A 22,107-nucleotide genomic window follows, 5' to 3' on the forward strand; every position below is an offset into this window, starting at 1 on the left:
ATTTTCAGCCTTTTTAACAATCGAGAAACAATCGCAGCTTTCATATCTTTTTTCCGAACAACTTTTCGACTGTACATTTGGAAAACCACCCATTAAAAACGCAAGCACATTTGAATATCACTAAAATGTTGCATTTATTTCTGTTTTTTCTTGATTTGCTTCTGTTTCATTATCCATTTCCTTACGATTTATGTTTTTCGAGAACATTAGTTTTTGTTTTGCTTGAATTTCACTTACATAGTCGATTTATTTGTTTGTTGTACAATACATAAAAAGAAATATGCGTGTTATGTTTCTATAATATATATATATATGTATATATATATACTGTATATAATATATATATATATATATTATAATATATAATATATATATATTCATATATATATTCATATATATATACGCGTTATTATGTAAATATATAGTCGTATAGGGTGTTAAGTATATTGATCAAGTAAACATGGTTTGACTATTATCGTGTTCCTCGGGTTAGAGTGAGATGGATATCAAACAGGGCTCTGAAAGAGAGGGTGTATGCTTCAGTGTGTGTGAGGTTTGTTGTTTGAGGGGGTGGAGGGAGGTGGGTTAGTTATGGAAGGGGGGGATGAGGCGCGACTACGAATTTTGGACGTACTCTTAATCGGTATCAATATTTTTACACTAACTAAACGAAAAACTCAACAAACGCCAAAAAAAAAAGGATCTCAACCTGGTTAGGATCGGCACTCAAAGTTCGGGACTATATATACATCGAGTGGGGCTGCATGAGCACGAGCGAGAGAGAGTGGAGAGAGCAGGAAATACTTATTTTTCCTTTATTTTAAAGTAATTTTCTTCTTTAGTTGCTGCGCGACAACATTCGAAGTGCTGGCAAAAATCTAACCTAGTTGTTATATTTTTTAGCATTTGATTATATATATATATATATACATATGCATATATGTATACACATACATATATATAACTAGAGGAGGGCACTGGGCCGCTCAAACTATCAACAAGTTTACTAACGATAGCTCAAAAAAGTAATAAGAATATTGTTATCAATTAATATTAATTAATAAGAAAAAAAATCAACCAATGGTTACAGTTCCCGCTTGGGGGCCGCTGGACAGGATTGTGTGGTGATGGCGTGTTCGTGGCTGGTGTCGTTGACTGTGTGGGATGGGGGTGCTGGCTGGGTGCCTGGTTGGCTCGCTGGATGAGTGAGCGCTTCTCCAAAACGGATAAGTAGTAAAATGCTTAGACGTAAAAATAGGCTCTCCTAATGTTAGTATGTAATAATCACATAGACTGCCGCCATTTCCATTTTGCTGCCTGTCCCCTGCTTCCTTCTCGGTGCCTGCGTAGGACTACATATGATGCCACTGCGCCGCCGCCGCCACATTGGCGTTGTCGTTCAGACGGGCGATCTCCCCGTGCAGCCCATGTCCCAGCCACTGCAGGTAGATCTTTCTGTAAGCCGCCTCGGACAGTCTCAGCGGATTGCCGCGCCTCAGACCCATATCCGTCTCGCCGTACTCGTCCAAATATGGCGGCGGGACGAAGCACCCCTTGCCGCGGCCCAGGTACACCACCTGGCAGTCGCGAATTCGCAGAAAGATGCCCACTTCGGCGCCACAAGCGAGAGCGTGATGAGTGCACGCGCCCACCGAGTGCATGCTGCCCAGCTCTGGCTGGCAGCAGTACGACTGACCGCACAGGATTAAGCCGCATATCAGACACATCGTTGGCGTCTTCATCTCCTCGCGCTCGTTGTTCGGACAGAAGATGTCCGAGACGCTGTTGATCAAATCGCTGAAGTCATCACACAGTACCTTCAAGCGTGGCAGCGGGCGCAGGCAAGGCTCCACCTGAAGGTCCGTCGCCCCTCGTTCGTCAGGCTGGCAACGCTGTTCCACTTCAAGGTCAATGTGAGGATGCGAGGCAAACGAGTGCATCATGGTGGCGTATACCGTCTCCATATCAAAGTAGACACCCAGCAAAGGGTCCAGACCCAAGTACTGGCACATCAGATCAAAGCGATCCGGTTGATCTGTGGGAAACGTGTCTGGGAAATCCACATCGGTGAGAAAGCGATAGAAGAGACAGGAGCAGCGCAGGAATGAGCTCATCTGTCGCTGCACGTACTCGAGAAGAAGGGCCAAATCATGCGATTCACAGGGTATCACCACTGTCTGCACATGACCCTGATTCTCTTCCGATTCTTCCTCCTCCAGCTGTTTCTGTTGAGTCTTCTGCAGCACTCTGGCTGGGATATTGTAGCGGCGATAAAAGTCGATCATGTTGTCCCGAATTCTTGATGGTAGCTGCTCTACGTAATCCAATTGTGTAAGTTCAGGATTGGGCGTCTTCTCCGCTCGTTTGGCCTTTTCCTTATTCACGTCAAAGCAGAGGACCGCCTTGGTGAGCTGGGCCAGGAACATAGTCTGCATGATGTAAAAGTCAAACATGCTGCCGCTGGGTATGATTGTTTTAAATCCTGAACAATTATGAAACAATCCGGTCAATTACAATTGGTTAATGAATGATTTTCACACTTACCCATCTCGGGTACCATCAGATTGAGCACTGCAAACTGGAACGGCACCAGCACGCGGAAGCAGTCCCATACGAGCACACTGGTGTCACTATGATTAAAGATTGTATCCAGCAGTCTAGAGGAGAACTCCGCCTGGGTACGCATCGACGCAAGCAATGGAACATCATTTTCCCATTCCAAGGCGGAGCTGCGTGAGCAAGCCCTCACCAAGTTCCTGGCACAGCTCTGGTGGCGCATTGACAGCTCGGCCTTCAATGGCTTCTCGACCGCGTACAAATAGATCTCCAGCGCCTGCAGCGTGTAGCTGCAGCTGTCCCACAGTATGGCTACAATCTCGATACTTTCGATGCCTAGTTGGACCTTTAGATGTGAGTGCTGAACCTTCATGGTATTTAGCAGGGCTTTTTTTAGGAATTCTATCCCTTCCATGTAGTCACCATGCAACCTAGGAGGATTCTTGATGAGCTGCACGCTCCGCTCGTATTGAGCCATGCCACCGACCACACCAGACAAGCGCAAAATGTGGGACACACTTGGAAGTGTTGTCAATTCGTGGTCCTTCATGTGACCCAGTTCGATGGCCAGTGTGCTCATCATCTCCACGAAACTGTCCAATGGTAAATAGCTTTCGTTCGGTGAAGGAGGCGCCGAAAAAGCAGGCAGCGTTTCGGTTACCGGTACTATAGTGTTACTTAGGGTTCGGCAATACGGACATTGGAACTCCACGTTGGCGGTCTGGGCTAGGGCCGCACGATTGCGGTGCGGACGACGCAGCTCCTTGAACTCCTCGTTGCTGAAGTACTCCAGCCAGCAGCTGTAGTGCATCACATGGCCGCAGCAACTAATGTGCAGTGCGCTCTTACTATTACGCAAATTGGGCGTAGTGAAGATCACACGTGAGGTTTGGACAAAGGCAGAGCTAACCAATTGCCGGCCCCCACGGCTGATGGCACAGTTCTCGAAGCATAGGATGCATTTGAAGGTATCATCGCTGCCATGATAAATCTTGCGGTGCGGTCCCAAGCAGGCTACGTTCGACTCAAGGCCCACTGCTCCCTGTTCCTCCTCGGAGGGTATATCCTCCCAATCCATTGGACCCGTGGATGCTGACTCTTTGCGTGTTTCGTTTTCGGTGTCCGCAAACATTTCTGCATTGCTGCTTATGAACGACTTCTGGGCTTTTTGCATCTGGGCCATTATGTGGGCTCGACGCTCGGCTGCTAGACGAGCACGATTCTCCCTCTCTTCACGCGCCTGCTCCTCGGCGCTGAGTGACAGTTTCTCCCCGGTTTTTTGCTGAGAGCAACTGGGTCCTGCTCCACCATCACTGGGAGCCTGCTTTGCCTGCAGCTGCTTGAAACGCTCGATGGTCCACAGCACAAAGTCGTAATGAGCCTCCAACTGGCCGGGTAATAGGTAATAAATAATACAAATTGGTATTAGCTAGTGGAACTTTTAACTTTTAGGGATTAGACTCACCCTCGGGCAGCGGGCGAGCTCTTCCAACTTCTCCAGAACTCCGTACTCCTGGGAACGCTCGTAGAAGCTCAAGAAGGGATAGTTCTCGCTAAGCTCCTCCTGAATGGCATAACCCAGCAGGTGAAGGACCTGTAGGGAAATAAACGAATTGCAATTTTAGAAGAATTGAAACTTCTGTAAAATGTAATACAAATACCTTTTGAAGATGGGATTCGGTAAAGGAGCGACTGTAAGTATTTAAAGCCCTTTCCATAATCAACACGCAGATGTTGAGGAACACAGGGCACTGCAGGATGTTGGCCATGGATCTAGAAGAGATTAGTAGATTAGAGATTGTATGGATTAAGACATATTCTCTTTAGACTCACGTGAAGGCTGGTGTTAGTTTTGGCAACATTGGTGGCGGGCAGCAGACAAGCTGCTTCTTGGCCTTTCGGCGCTCCCGTTGCAGTTCCTCGGCCTTGGACTTGTCCTCTTTGGTGTAGTGATAGAAGTACATGTTGAACTCCTCAAGCAAATGTTCCTTTAGTTCGTACACCCCCTTGCTGTCGGCTCCAACGGGTTTCTTGAACACGGCCACCGTGTTGATAACTTCCTCGAAAACGTTGTCGCTATTTCCGCTATTGCCATCTGGCAAGGCGCGACTCAACTCCGAGTGTGAGTAGGGTTTGATACACAACAGCTGGATGATCTCCTTGCGCAGGCGATCCTCTTCGGTCACCATCGAAACGCCAGGCATCCAACGTTCTCCAATGATCACGATCAGAAGTTCCAGGAACTCGTCAAAGATTGATGCCTCTCGAATGATGTCATCGTTCATTTCATTACCCGACAATATGGACCAGTAGTTTTCCTGTAACCAGGGGATTGTGTTGAACCTATTCAACACATGAATCAGGAACTCGTTGCTCTCCATTAGGGAGGCGCCTATCTGCAGGCAGGCTATGTCCCTGTCCAACATCTCCACGCGGCATCGCACATTTCGGTAGAAGTAGAGCTGGTGCAGCAGGGTGTAACCATTGCGGCGCCATAGTCCTGCGCCCACCTGGGCGATCATTGCTTGGGTACACAAAACCGGTTCTATAATCTCCCTGGGCGTTAGCTTGATGCTCAACGCTTCTGTTTCCGTCTGCAGCCCGTCGTAGGTTAAATCGTGGGCACCCAAGTGCAGATAGATTCCGGCGAAGAAACGCGACAAAGGCAAGTGTATGGACACCGGCTGCACTGATATGTCGTAAACTAGACAGTTGGCTACGTGGCCAGCCACTTTTTTCGGCTGCATGACCTTCTCGCCACCCACAATAAAACTGTTGCTCACCAGCGCCCGCATTGTCATCTTGTAGAGCTTACGCAGCAGCTTCACATCGCCGGACGCCCAATCAATCACCTGCGAGATGGTCGTGGCCAGCTTGATGTGCAGGTTGAAGGCGCACTCCCACTCTGGCTCGTAGTCCATATGTTGGCCCGTCTGTCTGGTCATCGACTCCATGCCCTGCATCACGTTTAGAACGCGCATCAAAGCTCGGCAGCCTGTGGGTTACAAATGGGGTAAATTATCTTAAATGGCTTACAAATTTAACATGTTGTCGGTGCCTACCTTCTAGGAAACCGTTCCGTAGATCATTGCTCAGCACATCCGGCTTTAGGCTGAGCAGGTATCGCAGATCGTAGAGGATGTAGTTGGCCCGCTTGAAGAAGGTGAGGCTGGCGATGTTCTTGCTAAAGTGCAGCGTCTTGTTACGGATGAACTTCTCGATGGCAACGTGGTAGAACGTGTGCAGCAGCTTGTCAAAGATGCCCTCATGAGCGATCAGATGATGGGCAATGCTGGGCACCGTGAACAGCTGGACGCTGAGCGACACAATCGAAAAGGCGTGATCATGATCATCACTGATAAAGTCCTCTACAATAGTGGCGTAGCGTCGCGAAAACTCCTGGGCTAGGATCATCTTGTTGTCGTACTCCATAAGCATGCCAGAGATCAGGAGGCGGTGCCAGCAGGTACGCGCAGTCTTCCACAGCTTCACGTCGTACTCGAGGATGTGGCGAATGCAGAATGTCTCCTGCTTGCGCTGCACCAACTCGGAGAACGTCTTACGGAAGAGGTAGTGTCGCACCAGGAACTCCTGGAACCAGCCGAGCAGCTGCAGGGCAAACTGCTGGCAGGCCACGGCCCCGACGTGCAGTACCGATGTCCTGAGCGACTGGTTGTTGCGCGCCGTCGACAGCAGGGAGGTCGGCAGAATCATTTGGTTTTCGATGGATACCTTCAGTTTGTTGCACTCCTGAAAAATGATACCGTAATAAATAAATAATGCTCCTGTGGATAAGTTATGTCTCTTAGCCCACCTCAAATGTATCGCATTTGACCACTGCTCGTCCCTCGCGATCAATCGCCGCCACGATTTCCATGGCGTCCTTTGGCCGACACTTGGCAATTTTGGTCAGCGTCTGGATGACCTGGTCGAACGTGTGCGACTCATCATTGTAGAGCACAGTGCAGTACTGCGCTCCGTCCACTTGGCCGCCTTCCACGTTTCCATCCAGGCATTGTAGACTGGCGTTTGGCTCGATTTCAAGATAACTCACGCAGAAGGCGAGGATTGCCCCAAAGCAGATCTCAACACGCTCCAATACTGCATCGGTCAGGATCTTGCTCTCCAGCGGGTTCTTGCGATTTGCCTGCACAGATGAATGTATAAGAAAAATTCGGATTATTAGTTGCTTAGCTTTCCTGGTTTTAATTAAAGTGAACTATGAAATAGCCTTGCTTTGCAAGCTACTGACCAGATGCAGCTCGCAGTACTGATCCTTCTTCCAGGCCTCGTCGTCTCCGCAGTCACAGCAGCCGCCGCCGCCGGATGTGGACATCTTGTACTTGTGGAAGCGATGCGCCGAGCGCTTGAAACAGTTGACGCAAAGCACGCAGGTGGGATCAACGCCGCACTCGCGGCAGCTGTAGGTGGGCTCCCCGTTCTTAAAGACCTTGCCACAGACGGTGGCCGTGTTGCCCTCCAGTCGGAGCTTCTCCAGTGCGGAGGAAGGATTGTCGCCCAGCATAAACTCCACAACGACATCGATGATCTCCTCCTTGGCCAGCGACTCCTTAAACATGCACTTCACTGGAAGAGATAACACGCTTCATTAGTCTTAATCGAATCAACGTGGGCTCACAAAGTGGGTTGCGCAATGCGGTGTATAGTACGAGACTAGGTGGGATTTGGTCGGGTCACACTTATTCGCTCCAGACCTACTAGAGCCGCAAATCAGGCTCTTCTGTCTCCATGATCGCCTTCTTCGTGTTCGTAGCCCCTTGGCCTCAATAATGCTCGTGGTGACTACACCCACAAAACAGCCCACAAAGTTGAAATAATATTGGATTGGATGGATTGGATTTAATTGATGAATGGGGAATGAGTGGGGGTGGATGAAGGTCTACGCTTAGTACGAGCTTATGTGGATCGGTGAAATAGTGTCTGTGGTGCCTGTTCAATCAGGATTCTAGTGTCCACTTAACAAGTCATTTCTAAAACAATTGTTTTGTACTCACGAGTAATCACATTGGTATCTGAAAAGAAATCAATTGGTCAATGTTAGTAACATATTGGAATCTTGATTGGATTAAGGACTATAAACATGTTTCATGAACTGCATGGACCTTGTCTTATGATCCCTATTTATCTAGTTTAGTAAGCAAAGCCTAAATTCATGTTGGAAAACAAATATGTATATTCACAAATACAATTTAATTAAGTACGTCCGATACTTTTATAAAATTATATCTTTACTGATGGCCCAGTATCTTTTGGTTAAATACAATTAGAGACGGCTCGAAGACATTAGAATTACAGGTTATAAATAAACGTGCTGACTCATGGGTTAGCAAACTGTCATCTTCTGGCTTTATTGCCTTTCGATGCCGTGAGTAATGCAATGGCGATGGAGTATCGTTAAAATGATTAGAACAGGTCGGACCGCACCGCATGTGGATAATGAACATGATCGTGATCATGATCGCGGCTATATTATTCGGCCTGGGTGACCGCAAAAGAGAACCACACTCGCAGACAAGAGAAACCTTCGGGCTAAACGAGTTTTCGCAACCAGCGAAACCAAATAAAATCAAAATCAAATTCAAATGCAAATACAAATACAAAAGCCAGCAGTTTACAACAAATGCAGTTCAAGGTCGCCACAAACGATGTGAAAACTCTGCAGCGCAGAATCGAAAAAAAAATACAATATTGAAAAGAGAGCGATAAGCTTTCAATATAATCTATATTATCAACGCATCTAACGTAGGGCTATCAGTGAAAAATGAAATATATTTACGCATATGTACATATCTACAATACAATGCACATACAATAAATACAAATTTAAAAGAACTAGCAGTGTACTTCCTTTAAATAATCTTCATACTGCATTTAGCTATATCTCCAGGTAACATGGCTGCCTATATAGAAATGCATTTAAAACTGCGTGTGCGTCAGTTTACTGAGGCGTAATAGACTGGAACAAAGAAGGCGCCCGGAGCGGAAAATAAAATAAAGAAACCGAAATCGAATCGAACTGAACTGAAATGCACTATACAGAAATGCCTCTATACTATGCCAGGAGGAAGAATGCCGGAGAAGAGGCCACCTCATCGGTTCCTGAATCACAGCGGATTGTTCAGGAGCAGTACACTCAATTCTACAGGCACGATCGCAAAAAGAAATCAAATATGAAGTATGTAACAACATGATATAAACATCCGAGGTCTAATTATTTTTTAAACAATAATTACAAAGGGAAATACAAAAAGTAGTACTCAATTAAACTCCTAACAAGACGTCATCAAAAGGTGAATGAATCGAAAATATATGCAAAATTTAAACGAAATTAAACTTGATTCCAATGCAAACATCACACGTAATTACAGCTTCCAATGAATTGTGAATTTTTTTGAACCAATAAGTCTTGGCCTTTATTCAAGATGATTCGCCCTTAGCATGGAAATTAATTATGGCAGCCACTGTACTGCACATTTCTCAATCCAAAGAGGAAACAAAATTTAAACGATCGTTACAAAGAGCATTTCTGATTTCTGCAAGGGTAGGTGGGCGATCGAGGGCATATAAATCTCGATAAATACGGACACCTACACCCACACCTTTTGTAAAATATAATATATATTTATGCCCAAAAATGTGTCAGCTGTTTGCTGTTTTTGCACAATGAAACGAGAGCGAAAGCGGAAAAAGAAACAAGACATTGAGTGTGCGCCTAGGATGAGTGGTGGATATCCAACAAAGATAAGAAAGAAAGACTAAATTCGCAGAATGTGCAAGCGATTTGGACAACATTTTGTGTAACAATACATGAGTGTTCCAAGTTTGAATCACTTCCATTGAGACAAATGTCTTCGCACTTTGAGGCCAGAACAGCCTCTATAGAGGCGAACCAGCCAGAGATATGTATAAACAGCGAAAATCGGCAAAAACTGGACACGTCAGGCGGCCGCGAAGACCTCCGCGGATGTGCACCTGGACCAGATAAACGCAGGTTGAATAAACTGCCTCCGAATACATATTTCTGTATATTTTATATTTAACTCTCTGGCTTATCAGTCCGGCAGGCAGGCAAACAGCGAAGTCTGGGGATTCGTCTCCGTTCTCTGCGGAATCCGGCTGTCCACCTCATCTGTATCTGTTGGCTTTCGTCATTGTACATCGGGATTCGAGTGTAGTAGTCTACGGCCAATTAGACAGCAGGCAAATATCAGCGGAACGCAACTATATATATACAGGGGGTATGGTATGGTATGGTATATGGCCATGGCAACGCAACAACATCGGCAGCCATGCCCTCCATATGCTTAGCAGCTGATAAGGAACGATAAGAGCCATGAGAAGGGGTAAAAACCCGATTATCAAAGGCGGAAAGTAAACATTGTTGGAGTTATTTGGCAAAAACATTCGCTATGCCAAGAACGGATTACTCAATGGAGCCGGAAAAATGAGGAGCATTCTTGAAGAAGCTTCACTGGAAATGATTTCCATTACCTGCTATTTGTTTAACAAATTGGTCATAAGTGACAATATAGTTTTGTATTGTATATTTTCATCCTTGGCATACAAACAAATAGTTGCAACTCCTCTCGTTTCATTTCCCCATTTCCTATTAAATCAATATATTATAAACAGAAAGTCGTCGCAAATTTGAGACGCTTTAGGTGTCTTCCTAGGAATCTAGATTCTCCCAATTTGTTTGTTTCAATAGTAGCGTATTTGATTCGGATAATGTTCACTTCTGGCGATATTAGGTGCAAAACGAGTTTGTTTACTTAGTTTATTTGTTGCCAGACCAGGCTTGAGCCATTGTTGGATCAACTTGCAAACACTGGGCAAAAATGAGTGCAGGCAATTTAAAATTGTCACAAAAAATGTCCTTTTGCATTTTGGACTTGAATATAAAAATATTTTCCTATAGATTAATGCTAGGTTTAAGAGATGTAATAGCAATTAAAACATTCAATTGCCCATTTGAAAAAGATCCTGAATTGTATTAGATTCAAAAATTCGAACAGAAGATTTCTCACAGTGTACGATGAGTGTGCATAGAAGGCGAGACAGGTAGAAAACAGAGAAGGTGGCGATTTTTGAACTGGCAAGCTTGAAACTGGCCAATTGAAAGGAAAACTTGGCGCAGCAAGGCACGCCGCCGAGGAAAAACAAATTCGCGGAAATGGGAAAAAGACGAAACGTGAGAACAGCAGCAAAGTCAACAAAAGCGTGCAACTGCTCAATGGCAATAAACAAAAGACGAAAGCAGAACAAAAATAGCATTAAAACGCACGACGAATAATGATAATTCAAGAGCGAGAGTTTTTAATGGGATTCGGTCAACTCTTGACGCCGCATCGATTTGGCATTATGGTAGTTACCATTATTACCAGCCTTTTGGTCGAAAGAGAAAACTATCTTTTTGAAATTAAACTTATCTTATTGGAATTGAAACAATCTGATTGAACTATTTTCTATTGGATTGATCAAATCCTATATATGTATGCACCATTAATAGCTCTGTCTGCGTAATTTTGAGTTCTGATGTATGGTGTCATATACAAGAAACAAGCTGTTTGCCGAGCGCAATTAAACTAGTTATTAGATCTTTTAACCCTTCCTGCAGATTCATACGATCAAGGATTATATGCATTGTCATCTCGACTCACCTTTAACCGTAGCGCTAGTCTGGTAATCAAAATACTTGGGCGACTCGCGCTTTAAGAACTCGATGATATCGGAGCGGTCTAGTGTGCCCGCCTGGCGCTTGAGGCGCCACTCCTTAAGCGGCGAGCTGCACTCGGCAGGGGGCGCCACAACGACGTCCTCCATGTCGTAGCGATCCATCGTTGCCTTCGCTCGCACTGGCTCTGGCTCCTCTCTTTTTCTCTTTCCTGGTGGGGATGAGAAAAACAAAATAATTGCAGCGGGGCTGAGGATGTGTGTGTTTGCGTTGGGGGCGTCTCGCTCTCTATTTTTCTTCCTTTCTCTATCGTCCGTGTGTCCTTGCTATTCCTGTGACAGTAGTTGTTGTTGTTGCTGATGTTGTTGTTGTTGTTGCATTGGTTGTCTTATGTGTTTTTTGCGAAAAGCAAAAAAAAAACGGGATTTAATTAGGATGCGGGACAAAAAAAAATTTTGAGTTGCGCTCTCGCCCTCGCTCTCGCTCTCTTGTCGTAGAAAAATTTTCGTTGCTTGTTTTGGAGCACACACTTACTTGTTACTTGTTAATAAACGATTCATATTTTGACAACAGTTCCGAATTTTACAAAGGCTGACAATTCAATCGAGGAAAAATGTACATATGTACGAATGGCAGCTGTTGCTTTGCACTTTTTCCTTTGTATCAGCCAGTTGTGATTTTTTTTTGGATTTAATTTTTTGACAGCAAGCAAAGGCAAAAAAAGAGAGACAGAGCGCATGGCAAAACGCGAGAAACAGTAAGTTTAAACACACGCACACACATGCACGGCCACGGGCACTATTTTTGGTTTTATTATATTTTTATAATAATCGTTTATTATCTACAATTTTCCTTTTGCTTGCCTTTACGTGCGCTTAGCACCTTAAAAAAATAGCTTCTCTTTTTCATTATTTTTCACTTTCTGACAATCACACACACGAACACGCACACCAACTTAAATTCACTCTACTGCGTTTCGCTTTCGTTTTCTTCTTTTCCCAACCTTTTGCACGTACCTATTTCGTTTTTGTTTGGATCGTGGTGTTCACGAGCAATTTAGACCTGTGTTGTTAGTTAAATCTACTTATTTCAACTGGCACAACGAGTATTCGTCTGCCAATTTCGTAACCTAAACGCAAAAAAACAAGACTGTCATCGATAAAAGCAGGCGTTTTGTGTCTGCGCCTATCGGGCAATGCGGTACGTCGATATCTGGTCGTGCTATCATCGATAGCATGCGAGCGGTGATAGCGAGTACACACTACGAGGTTGCTTATAAATCGCGAGTATCGATAAGAAATCCAGTTTCCGGCATATCATTTTCGCTTTCTGCCTTGGCGCCATTAAAATCGATTTTAATTAAATTTGTATATGGTAATAAAAATCGTTTTCCATTTGCCAAAATAAAACTAAAGATGATTTAAAATGGTTTGCCTAATGTACACGCTTTATTTCCGTTTAGAAATTAACTGCAATAAGCAATAATACATTTTAGGCAAATTGATGTGGTGAAAATACCAAATATAGCTGAAAGAGACACATTCAATTAAAGACCCAGATTAATTTTAAAGCCCCGAATGCAAAAAAAAAAACAACACAATATCAAAACCAGATTTTTCTATTTAATCTTACATACACACAAAAATGTCTTTATTGTTTCGCTTTTTGGTTTTTAGTTGCTTTGGATCGCTTTGTTGGTATACTTGTGTCTGTTTGTTGGAAATACATAGTTTTGTTCGTTTTTTCGCTATATCTATTTGGATTCTGTTCGATTTCGGCTTGAATACTTTATGCTGAGATGTTGTCTTGAAACCAAATCACTTCGTTCAATACTGTCCAGTTTTGGTCTTTTTTGTGTTAGATGGTGTGGTTTCTGTGCTCAACTGAATAATCAGGCATGCTCCGGTAATCGTAACTTAGTTTCGATTTCGATTTGAGAAAAATCGTTCGACTTCGTTATTAGCTGCTCCGGTTTTCGCAAAATTGTTGCTATCGAAATGATTTGTAATCAGTAACAGTGTTTAAGCTGTTTCCAGACAATAGAGCGGCCAACTTTGCCACTGTTTCAATTCCAATATTCGCAATTACGTTTTTACTCCACTTTGACCATTTAAGTAATTAAATTAAATATCATTATTTACAAACAACACTTTTGGCCCTCCTTTATATAATTCGCCTGATTCGTTTCACCAACAGTATGGAGTTCTTCCCTTGCCAAATCGAATCTTTTTGTTACCGACCGCAAAATTTTGTTTGTCAAATTTTAAGGTGGGGTCAGAAATACATATTTTATAAAATACCTAAATAACAGAATGATCTTGTGGTGATGTGGAATAAGTAAACTATTTTTTCCCCTTTTGAATATAAGATCTAATTTAATATAAAAAAATAATTTCAAATCGAAATCGTAAAATTCTTACGAATTCGATTACCGGAGCATGCCCGAATATGTGGGTTTTCCATCGTTTCCTTTGTACTTTAGGGAAATGAGTTGTATGTTGCAGTTTGCATTTGTTGTTAGCTTTGCGTTTACATTGTTTGGTTCCACGTAGTTAATGGCTTTTTGTCGCTTTGGTAGCTTGGAATACATTAAATTCTGCCTTAGCACAATTACATATATAGTTTTCCTTTAGTTTATTATAGAATTGTTGTTTTAAACATTTATAAATATGCATTTATCGTTTAGTTAAGTTTAACATTTATTTATTCTCGGGTCTGTTTTTGGGCATTCTCTTCTTTTGGTTTAGTTAACTTGTGTTTCAAGTGGCTGCGACCCCCCATCGTGTACAACATTTAAAGCTTGACTATATTGTGTTTTCTGGATTTCTTAGTTATAGTTGGATTCCGGAAGTCGGGGGCCTCTCGTCGGCCCCGCTACAATAAAATTTCAATTTCAAGTTCGGTTTCGCTTATTGACGCAACATTTAACACCTAAGCTTTTGACAAGTACATCCCATTTCAAATATGGAACTCTTCCTCCTTCCTCCTTCCGTTTAATGTTAATGGTAAAAAAATCTAAAAAAAATTGTTTCGCCACTTGTTTATTTCTTGGTTTAGTTCTCGCTAAAGCACACCAATTCCCCCCACATATGTACATATATACATATGTATAAAACATATGTGTCCTGATCCAATGCGATCGATATACATAGGGGGCTTTGCAAGCCTGGGACTTGTCTTTAGTGTGGCACAATCTCTGCTCCATCCACTCTCCATATATATTTAGATTAAAAATTAGATCTGTTTTGGATGCTCGACAGCTGGAAATACCCTGTATCCACAGCATTGAACGTCGAATGGATATGAAGATTAAAGCTTTTGCACACCGAAAGTCGGGAGAGAAGAATCGCATTCGCGATCACGATCGGGATCGGGATGAGTATCTATGGAGTACAGGGTATTTTATAGTCACCTACTCTCGACTATCACAAACATTCAATGGGGCATTAAGCGTTCAATTCTACTACTTCTTCATGACTACTCACAAACACTTGTTGGCTATTTAAAAGATATTTCCACCATCTTTCATTTGGACATGACTTGTGTAATTGTTTCAATAAGTTTCGAATTCGATTAGCGCGCTCAATCTCGCTTTCACATCTCATTTAAAATTTAATCGTTAATATATACAAAAAAATAACGTTCAGTCAATTATAACTATATGTTTATACACATCGAAACGAACACGTAAAGAAACAACAATGAGGTCTAAACGAATTACATGCACCATGACTCATACATATCGCGCTGCATTCGGTGCGCCATTTGCAATTAGGTAAATGTAAGTCCCCTACATTTGTATCCTTACGTCAAGGACATCGACATCTCGCCGGCCCGTTACACCATCGTCACCCCCCTCGCTCCGTCAGTTTGGTTAATTATTTAATACACATATGTTAATAATCAGTCGCATAAATGAATCACCTTGCTTTGGTTTTGTTTCTAATTACTCTGTTTTCTCGATTCGCATTCACACTCGATTCTCGCCGGCGAAATCATATCAACCGAAATATACAGATATATAGTCGAGTTGGCCGACTTTGGTGACTAGCTCTCGACAATTGATGGCTCGTCTCTGAATTAACCTTTTCGATTTTATTCTAGGGAAAAAACACGATCTACAAGTTCGAGCTATAAAAAAAACCTAAGCTAAACTAAACTAAATTGCATAATAATAATAATTTAATAATTTATACCTATTCAAAATATTTTGATCCTAGCTCGTATTATAAAAATGACAAATCATTTTGAAGAAATATTTAAATTTGGATAACCATGAATGCCATTTAGATTTTTATAAATTTCAAAAGTGACAAAACTTATAATACTTTCTCCCAAAAAATAAAAGGTTTTCAAAATCTAGTCTACTTTGCCAAAGAATTGTACCCATTAATGCCTTTGGAGAATCCACACTTTCACACAAAATGACCTTTCCTCGTTTTCACATTCGTTACAAATTTGCGGAAGCTAAGTTTGCACGTGGTAATTTAGGAATATTAAATTAATTAGGTTTAACTTTAAGAAGACCTGCAATTGAATACTTTATCCTCATTTTCACTTTCGTCAGCAATCAGCGGACTTGATATATCGATTTCGTATAATTCTTTAAATAAGTGATAGAGAAATTGCAGGTTTTAGAAAATAATAATAAATAATTAAGATACAACTGTCACACTTAAAGTTTGATTTGTAAGTAAGTATATATAATGTAAGTAATGTAAGTAAGTATAAAAAAGCATGTTAATATGTAACATAAGTAAGCATGTGCTTGTATAACGTATAAGTGTTTGTATTGGCGTAAGCGCTTAAAAATGATCAACTGTGTTATCGCAGCCAACTTCAAGTAGGAAATGTTAAAACTGACCTATGTTAGTTGATGGATTGGGAATGTTAAGTTAAAGAAAATTTTGTTGGTTTTATAGGAAATTATGAAAGGTATCTTTTAAAGCCTGCCACAAATTCAAATCTTTTATATTAAAATTAAAATAGAATTAATTGAAAATGATCAACATTATTTAGAGCGTGCTCTTGACTTGTAAACAGCATCAAGATGTAAAAACTTTTCGCAAACTGAAGTCGAAAGTGAAATGAGGATAGATCTGCCCGCCCGGGAAATACACGCTTGACACACGGAGGAGGACACCCCTTGGGTGAATCCTCTAGTGCTGGAGGATGCGCGACTTCTGGGCGAGCACGGCCTCCGACTGGTGGAGTCGGCGCTTGCTGCTGTAGTTGCACAGCTTGCCGGCGACCTTGCTGAGGGTGGTGGCCGTGGAGGAGGTGATCAGGTCCAGGGCCTGCAGCCGGTTGTCCAGTTCGTCGAGCGCCGACAGCGAGGCGCTCGTCGTCGTGGCGGTCAGCAGGGTGGACAGATTGCTGCCGGCGGAATCGCCTGCGGCATCCGCATCCGTATGCGCATCGGTGGCGGGCCCGATGTCGATGTCGCTGAGCTGATTGGCCAGCGGATCCTCGTCGTAAGGATCGTAGGGGGGTCTTAATTATTGCTTGAACACGAACAGACCCGTGGGGTCCCACTCGTTGTTGTCGACGGGGCCGAAGCACTCATCGAAGTACCATTCCATCGTCTTGTAGACGTGGCTCAGCGACCTGGCGATGGCGTGATCCTCGTCGGGATACACCTGGTGCCGGAACTTCACCTGCTGCTCCACGAGCGCCCGCACCAACATCAGCGTGTGCTCCTGGTGGACCAGCGTGTCCGCCGTGCCGTGCATTAGCATCAGGTTGCGGCCCTTGATGTTGCCCGCCTTCATCGTGAGATCCGCCTCCTGGAGGGCACGCAAATAGTCGCCCTTCAGCGGGATGTAGCGCTCCGTGAAGAAAGAATCTGCAGGAAGCAATACACATCAGTTGGGCTGAATTAAATGGTCTTTAAATCTTAGTGCCACTCACAGTGGAATCCAAAGTTGACAATGGGATTGATCGCCACCGCGCACTGGAGCACCTGCTGCGAGTCGTCGATGAGCATCATGGAGGAGGCGTAGCCACCGTAGCCCCAGCCAAAGGCACAAATCCTCAGCGGATCGATGAACTTCAGGTTGTCCCGCAGGTACCTATAAAGTGAAATATATTAGATTGTTATATATACTGTGTGCATGGGGATTCCCTTACGTTAGGACTCCTAGTTGATCCTCCACCTCGACGGTGCCCAGTTTTCCGTGCACCTGGGTGCGAAGCAATTCGCCCTGGAAGCCACTGCCACGCCCGTCGATCTGGGCCACAATAAAACTCCTCTGGCTGGCCAAATACCAGTTCCAGTCCACGTGGAAGCGCTCTGTTACCAACTGTGATCCCGGCGAGGCATCGCTGGGGTTTTAAAACAGAAATCATTAGTTTTAAGAAATGCTTTAAAATCAAATAACTTTTAACTGTCCTTGCTGAAGAAAGAATAGTAACTTACACGTGGAGCACCAGTGGAAAGGCCACGTCCTCCTCCTCCCTCATTCCGGGTGGCAGGAAGAGACGCACCTGGGCGTGGAATCCGTGCCGGATCTCCACGCTGAAGGTGCGTGATTGAGGAATGGCGAGTTGGGAGAGTCGGTGGCGCAGGACATCGCCGGCGTTCAGCACATAAATCTTGTCATTGCTGGCCGTCTCCACCAGGTAGACACTGGGCGCCTCCGGACCCAGACACTCCTGCACATAGTAGCTGTAGTCCTGGCTGAACTGCACCCGATTGAACAGGCAATTCTTGGGTATATCGTAGAGGCAATCGTCGGGCTCCAGTCGAGCCACAATATCCTCCCACCGATCGCCACGCTGCGAGATTCTGGCCCGGTGGAGCCGGTACGTGGACTCCGTGTTGTCGCAGGTGAGACAGGTGGGCGATGTGGAGGTGATGTACGTCCGATTCGATTCGGTGACATTGAGCTTCAGGTTAATCTTGTACAAATGCCGTTCGCCAGGTCTCTTCTCCGGCGCAGCCATGAAGTAGACGATCTCATGCGGCTCATCCCAACCGACGATCTCGGTGACCTCGAACCGACCCATGGTCAGCGGCACGGGGCGTCGGTCTAGCGAGGATATGAAGACCACGTGGCGGTAGTGACCGTGTTCGCCATCTCGAACCGGCAGACGCTTTAGCAGATAGCCACCATTGCTGATCTCATGTGTCGTGTGCGTTTGGCCATCCGTCACATTCACATTCTGACTCTCCGCCTGGATCTCCTCCGCATTCTGGACCAGCTTTCCCAGCCGACTGTGGCCCTGGTTGCGGACCGAGAAGATGGGTCGTTCCGATGGCAGAACCCAGCCATCGTTGATGGTCACCTCCGTGTGCACCGCCTGGCAATGGAAGTGTGGAGCTCTGCACAGCACCGTGGTGGCCTTGGTCTGCTCGCGGTTGGTCACCGTCACCGACAGGTCAGTGGACGAGGCCCAGGTCAAGCCGCCCACGTAGCTACCATTGGAGAGCTCACTCGGCAGCTTGATCTGCGTGGGAAAGATGTACTTGATCACCGAGAGATTCACCACGTTGACCGTGACATTCGGATTGCGGGAACCCGTCTTGGGATAGCGTTGGCTCATCACCGCCGGGTATTTGATATCATCACCCATCCAAGTGTATCTGCGGAAATTACAAAAGAAATAGCAATTATTGCTTTTGTCATGAAATTAATCTTTAAGTGCAGAAAAGTGTGAGCAATGCCAAGGAACTTCCACTCACTTGTACTCGTTGACCTCGCTGTCATTGTAGCTGAGGAAGGCCAAAAAGAGTCCGTCCGGCGAGAACTCCATGCTGCTCCGGCGGCTCTCCAGCTCCGGCACATTCTCGTACATCCAATCGGGCACCCCGTTGAACACCACCCCTGTGGATTCGCCTTCCAGCGAACCCGAACCCGTCTGCGTTATCCGGCACACAAGTTCGCCCTGCACCTTGGGCTTGTAGTAGATGTCGTTGTGGTGGACAAAGGCGATGGCCTGGTTCAAAGTGTAACCGCCGGCCTTGCCATTCGGATTTGTTGCGGAGGAGCCGGAGGCTCCGGCTGATGCTGGTCCATTGGCAGCCCCAGCCAGGCTGTTTAGGATTATGCTGCCACTGGGCAAAGGGGCCATTGTCGTGGTGCTGGCGCCGCTGGCACCATTTGCACCACTTGCACCACTGGGTGGTGGTGCTCCAAGCGGTGGCGGCGGATTCGCTGGCGCCCACACCACGTGCTGGAGGCGTGGCGCCTCGGCTATGTTCTCCGTTGGACCCAACGGAAATGTGTTGGCCGTCTGCACCTCGTACACGTGATGTCTGTTCGGAAAAAAAAGTGGAATATATGCAAAAAATTTGTTTACAATTTTTTATTGTTAAGAATTAAGCAGAAATAGAAAGTGAGAAGTGTGAATGCGAATTGAGCTACAATAAAAATGATATTCACATTTTAGGAAGCAGCGGAGATGGGTTCAACTAATTTTAGTTGAAATATTTAACTAAATACAAAATTTTAATATGAATTCTACATTAAAGTCTATCAGATAACCCACCTGGAGCCCTCGGCATTTGAATCCGACTGCAGTAGTACGTATTTTTGGTCAGGTGCGACTAAAAATGATTCCGCATTCAATTGGCGCTGAAATATGTGAATGCATTCATTGCTAACAACTGAATAGTGTATTAGATAATTTTATTAGAACTTACGAATGTTGAATTGGTCATTAGGATGCGTGTGGTAAGATCGGCCATATTGAGAATGGATAGGCCGCCCGTTGGATCGCGATAAATGAGCTCACGACCTATAAAAAGGACTTGGACTCACTACGAAGGACTTGCAACATGGATGGCAGGACTTACCATTGCTCCAGGTGCCGTTGAACGGTTTCCACTGGAGGCTCCTGCCCAGGATGTCGCTGGGCAGCATCCGGCGACCACGGATCCGTAGACCCTCATCCTCCGGCGACAGCAGGAAGATCGAGAATATGATCAGGCTAAAAACGGCAGCGATGACCAGCAGGGCGATGAAGATGCCACGCCAGTTGCGGCGCTCCGGAGAAATGGCCACCAGTTCCTGGAAAATTGCGAAACGAAGTCCGGTTTTAGTATAGATTTAAACCAAAAAAAAAGGGTCAGTATTAAACGCTGTTATATAATATATCAGAAGGTCAAGGGTTTTTGTTTCATCATGACTTGTAAATACTTCCTTTTTCGCATTCAATATTTCCCAATTTCCCCTTAATTGGTTAATTGCATGAGACTACGCCTTGTTTTCGATTTAATTAAACTAATGGCATAAGAACGACGGTTCGGAATAGTTTGGGAATTTATCAAATTATATATCTGAATTTTGTGTATTGAACATACACACGCCCTAATGAATGTTTTTCGTTCAACTTCCACACCCTTTTACCACAAGTGACCATGCGAAAGTGCTAAACAATTTTAATGCATTTTGCATGTGTGGTCAGAAGTGCCGCCCCATTTTTAGGCCACGCCCACATTACATCCCGCCCCCCGTCTATTTTCATTTAGTCAGGACTGGGATTTCTTATCGCAGGACTCGGAGCTGTGCATTTGGACTTGGTTTTATTTCTGGTTTTTGGTCTTGGTTTCGGTTGCTGTACCCATTCAATTTCATTTTGATTTTCATTTCGATTTCCATTTTCCCTGGAAGTAGTCGTAGTCCCCGAAGTGGCTTACACTCGCAATTAATGGCACTGCTTGTGCAGAAATTGAATTAAAAATTGATATGCACTTGGCTGTGTGAGTGTGGAAATGGAAAATGCTGGCTGGTATGGTAAATGGCGAATGGCAAGTGGTGAATGAAAGCAGAAAAGGGGATTTCCCGGCTGGCATGTGACGGCTAATTGAAATTAGTTGCTCCGGCTGCAGAATGCCAAACAAATTCGGTTGGCCAAGGAGAAAGTTTGGCCAAGTCGAGAGATCGCTGCACTTTCATGGCCTCGTGCATTCGCTTTAGTTTTGTGGGCCGTTAAATCCACTTTATATCCTGGGAATTTGCAGTCTGAGCGCTTCTCTCCCGACGATGAGCGTCATCAAAAAGTTTCGAGCTGCGTGATTTCTGTACAACTATACAGTTTTAATAGGAGGTCATGAAATCAGCCAGCATAACTCCATTTGCCTTGTTTTCCAACTTTACGACATTATGTTTTGAGAAAATATATAACATGTTGGTTCAATTAAAAGCATATTATAATTACTCATTTTCATTTGGTATGCATAAATCAAAGCTTAATTAAATTATTTATTATATCTACAGACACATCCTTGACCTATTTAATTAAATATAAAGTAGCTGGCGAGTTAATAAACCACATTATAGATAATTTTATTACAATTGCAATTAATCAAGCTCTTTGGCAAATATAAAGCCAATTTTCAATTAGGTGGAGTTGCCTACGGGCTGAATTTAAATTTACATGTGTACAAGTTTTTCCGGAAGCACGAACAGTTCAAACGTGACATAAACTGGCAAATTAATTACGGAAAAGTCGGAACAGGATGCGGAAAGAGAAAACTCGGGAAAAACAACAGCCAAAAGTTTTCGAACAAAGCGGGAACCACACCAATTTATGGCCACCAAAAGGGAGAGACAATAGCAAATTGTCTGGCAATTTGATGGCGGCCAATTGTCCTTCGTCCTGCGGCCTTTTTTATTGCCAGTGCCATGTGGTCGGGTCGTTGATGTTCCTTCATTAGCTATTAATGCGAGCCCGGCCGTAAAAAGGTGTGACAATTGTCGGTGCCAACAATAGGTGTGGACCGAAAATGGAAGGACCTCTTAATGGCACTCGACTGGCGGGGATACCTGGCCATAAGAGTTTTAAGTGTGAATTCAACCAATTGAAGTGAAACTGTAGCTTTTTGGTGTGGAGCATCATAGGAAAAATGGGCA

The 22,107-nt window shown here is 44.3% G+C and overlaps 3 protein-coding genes across 6 annotated transcripts in view; 1 reads left to right on the forward strand and 2 right to left on the reverse strand.

Moving 5' to 3' along the window:
* Window positions 1–109: 109 nt before the first annotated feature.
* LOC6618020 (E3 ubiquitin-protein ligase UBR1) lies at window positions 110–12,416 on the reverse strand. 2 transcript variants are annotated; one of them, XM_032725368.1, is made up of 11 exons: window positions 12,268–12,416; window positions 11,238–11,462; window positions 7,572–7,589; window positions 6,809–7,143; window positions 6,371–6,703; window positions 5,619–6,306; window positions 4,390–5,551; window positions 4,218–4,329; window positions 4,022–4,150; window positions 2,545–3,943; window positions 110–2,482 (listed from the first exon to the last, which is right to left on the reverse strand). In XM_032725368.1, the coding sequence occupies exons 2-11, from the start codon at window positions 11,413–11,415 to the stop codon at window positions 1,353–1,355; spliced, it is 5,484 nt and encodes a 1,827-aa protein (XP_032581259.1). In that variant the 5' UTR covers window positions 11,416–11,462; window positions 12,268–12,416; the 3' UTR covers window positions 110–1,352. The 2 variants fall into 2 exon arrangements, with proteins under 2 accessions (XP_032581259.1, XP_032581258.1); XM_032725367.1 differs by lacking the exon at window positions 12,268–12,416 and having other exon boundaries at window positions 11,238–11,511.
* On the forward strand, window positions 9,238–10,157 carry LOC116802130. Its single transcript, XM_032725377.1, has 2 exons — window positions 9,238–9,568; window positions 9,634–10,157. Exons 1-2 carry the CDS (start codon window positions 9,423–9,425, stop codon window positions 9,890–9,892), a joined length of 405 nt encoding a protein of 134 aa, XP_032581268.1. The 5' UTR covers window positions 9,238–9,422; the 3' UTR covers window positions 9,893–10,157.
* A 435-nt stretch (window positions 12,417–12,851) lies between the features above and the next one.
* The window catches only part of LOC6620926 (inactive dipeptidyl peptidase 10), a 78,905-nt gene continuing 69,649 nt past the window's right edge, over window positions 12,852–22,107 (reverse strand). For 2 of the 3 annotated variants that reach the window (XM_032725373.1, XM_032725372.1), the window contains 8 exons: window positions 20,049–20,262; window positions 19,896–19,990; window positions 19,742–19,827; window positions 18,936–19,508; window positions 17,670–18,836; window positions 17,381–17,575; window positions 17,162–17,322; window positions 12,852–17,096 (listed from right to left, as the gene is read on the reverse strand). In XM_032725373.1, coding sequence (XP_032581264.1) covers window positions 16,750–17,096; window positions 17,162–17,322; window positions 17,381–17,575; window positions 17,670–18,836; window positions 18,936–19,508; window positions 19,742–19,827; window positions 19,896–19,990; window positions 20,049–20,262 — 2,838 coding nt within the window. In that variant the 3' untranslated portion in view covers window positions 12,852–16,749. The remainder of the gene's footprint in view (window positions 17,097–17,161; window positions 17,323–17,380; window positions 17,576–17,669; window positions 18,837–18,935; window positions 19,509–19,741; window positions 19,828–19,895; window positions 19,991–20,048; window positions 20,263–22,107) is intronic. The other variant, XM_032725374.1, reaches the window with a different exon arrangement.

Source organism: Drosophila sechellia, chromosome X (assembly GCF_004382195.2).
Source record: "Drosophila sechellia strain sech25 chromosome X, ASM438219v1, whole genome shotgun sequence".
Lineage (NCBI taxonomy): Eukaryota > Metazoa > Arthropoda > Insecta > Diptera > Drosophilidae > Drosophila > Drosophila sechellia.